The sequence below is a fragment of the Etheostoma spectabile genome, chromosome 21, assembly GCF_008692095.1.
Source record: "Etheostoma spectabile isolate EspeVRDwgs_2016 chromosome 21, UIUC_Espe_1.0, whole genome shotgun sequence".
In the NCBI taxonomy this organism is placed as follows: domain Eukaryota; kingdom Metazoa; phylum Chordata; class Actinopteri; order Perciformes; family Percidae; genus Etheostoma; species Etheostoma spectabile.
This window is the reverse complement of record NC_045753.1, coordinates 14922283-14924491: the sequence shown is the minus strand read 5'-3', so window position 1 is coordinate 14924491 and position 2209 is coordinate 14922283. Positions and strand designations below refer to the sequence as shown.

The 2209-nt window shown below is 39.7% G+C and overlaps 1 protein-coding gene across 6 annotated transcripts in view; it reads left to right on the top strand.

The window, feature by feature from the left end:
- The window catches only part of fbxo11b (F-box protein 11b), a 28332-nt gene that overhangs the window by 6442 nt on the left and 19681 nt on the right, over positions 1-2209 (top strand). For all 6 annotated transcript variants that reach the window (XR_004327273.1, XR_004327272.1, XM_032502725.1 and 3 more), the window contains exons 10-14: positions 234-340; positions 457-594; positions 674-891; positions 1087-1267; positions 1411-1533. Coding sequence is in view for 4 of the 6 variants with exons in the window: in XM_032502725.1 (XP_032358616.1) it covers positions 234-340; positions 457-594; positions 674-891; positions 1087-1267; positions 1411-1533 (767 nt within the window). In the remaining 2 variants the exon portion in view is untranslated. The remainder of the gene's footprint in view (positions 1-233; positions 341-456; positions 595-673; positions 892-1086; positions 1268-1410; positions 1534-2209) is intronic.

The following is a 2209-nucleotide window of genomic DNA, read 5'->3' as shown; positions in this document are numbered from 1 at the left end:
TTTTTTTTTTGAGTATGGGCCAGTATTGAGGTGACAGCATTAAAATCAGCAGAAAATTTACCAATTAATAATCAAAGTCTTTTATAGTAATGAAACCAGCAAACTTGTGCTGGTTTCTGCTTCTTATGTGTTTTTAGTGTTGCTTTTTTTTTTTTGACTGTTGGTCAATGGATAAGGGAGGTGATAATTTTTTTGCAGCACTATTGTGTAATGGGACGCTTCTTTTTCTTTAGTGGGTTCAGCTGTGTGTGTGAGTGGCCAGGGAGCATGTCCAACCATCAAACACTGCAACATCAGTGACTGTGAGAATGTAGGACTGTACATTACAGATCACGCACAGGTACAAATTATTTTTCCCTTCTATAATGTTAAAACTAATTGTTTGCCATAGATGTACATCCATAAACGCACAACTGTGCACAACGGCTTCTGACTCTGTCTTGTCCTCTGTTCCAGGGCATTTATGAAGACAATGAAATCAGCAACAATGCGCTAGCAGGAATTTGGGTGAAAAACCACGGTAATCCCATCATAAGACGTAACCACATCCACCACGGACGAGATGTTGGCGTGTTCACCTTCGATCACGGCATGGTAAATACACAGCAACTATGGATACATTTTACTTGAAGAAAATCACTGCCAATCTAATTTGTCTTCTTTTGTGTTTCAGGGTTACTTTGAGAACTGCAACATCCACAGAAACCGCATAGCAGGTTTTGAGGTGAAGGCCTACGCAAACCCCACAGTGGTGCGATGTGAGATCCATCATGGCCAAACAGGAGGCATCTACGTCCACGAAAAGGGGCGGGGGCAGTTTATAGAGAACAAAATCTATGCCAATAACTTTGCTGGTGTGTGGATCACATCCAACAGCGACCCAACGATACGGTAAACAAACCAACTTCCCTTTGGGGCAACATTGTTAGGAAACCTATAGGTAGAGACTGCTGATAATGTGAAGGTCAACATGACTGATATTGATATGGAAAATATATTGTGTTTAGGAAATTTGATGTCTCTCTCTTCCATGTGCATGTTTATTCCAAGATTGTGACAGTTTCTTTTTTTTAATAATATATCCAGGGGAAATGCTATATTCAACGGTAACCAAGGAGGAGTGTACATATTTGGAGATGGACGGGGTTTGATAGAGAGCAACGATATCTATGGTAACGCCTTGGCGGGAATCCAGATCCGAACCAACAGCTGCCCCATTGTACGACACAACAAGATCCACGATGGACAGCATGGGGGCATCTATGTGGTAAATACACTCCTAAATTTGTTTCTAATGAAAGCCTTTTCCAACAAGTACAGATTATTTTTCAACAGTCTGTCAACAGCTTCAACAGTCCCCCTGTCAGGTGTTTGTTTGTTTTTTACAGCTGATCCTGCTTTGTGTTTCAGCACGAGAAAGGCCAGGGGGTGATCGAGGAGAATGAGGTTTACAGCAACACGTTGGCTGGAGTCTGGGTGACCACAGGCAGCACTCCAGTTCTCCGCAAGAACCGCATCCACAGTGGCAAACAGGTAAAATGAACAGGGTCAAACATTGCACATATAAAGCCGTGAGAAATCTGACTACATTTTCCCAGCTAATGAAATGTCATGCTTTTTGACATCGTTTGTAAGAAGCAGCTGCAGTAAAGTGATAAACTGCATTTATGAGCTGTTTTTTACTTGACAATTTGATTTGAGTGACAGCAACACTATAAAAATAGTTACAAGTATCCCACTAATTAAAGCCATTCAAACAAACTGTATACATAGTTTAACAGTTGAAGATGCCAGATACTGTGTATGTGCGCTTTTATGATAAGTGTTTTTGTGTGTGAATGGGGATATTCTGTTTATTAGGTTAGTCACATGTTTTTCCAAAAAATGTTTTCTCTTCAGTAATGCAGTAAGAACTTGAAACGATCATTTGAATAAGGTCTTTAGTTTGCTTAGTCCTAATTAACTTTTTTTTGTCCACCTTCTTATTCTGGGAAGAAGAAAAAATTTAATCTACAACCATCTTACTGTGCTGTTTTTAACTCTTTTTAAAGTGCTCATATTATGGTTTTTGGCTTTTCCCCTTCTAGTGTTTTTATATATATTTTTTTTTATGTGCATGCTGTGGTTTACCAAGTGAAAAAGCCCAAAGTCTCCCCTTAACCATCTCCAACCAAAAACACTGTTCACAAACTGCTCCAAACAGCTCTAT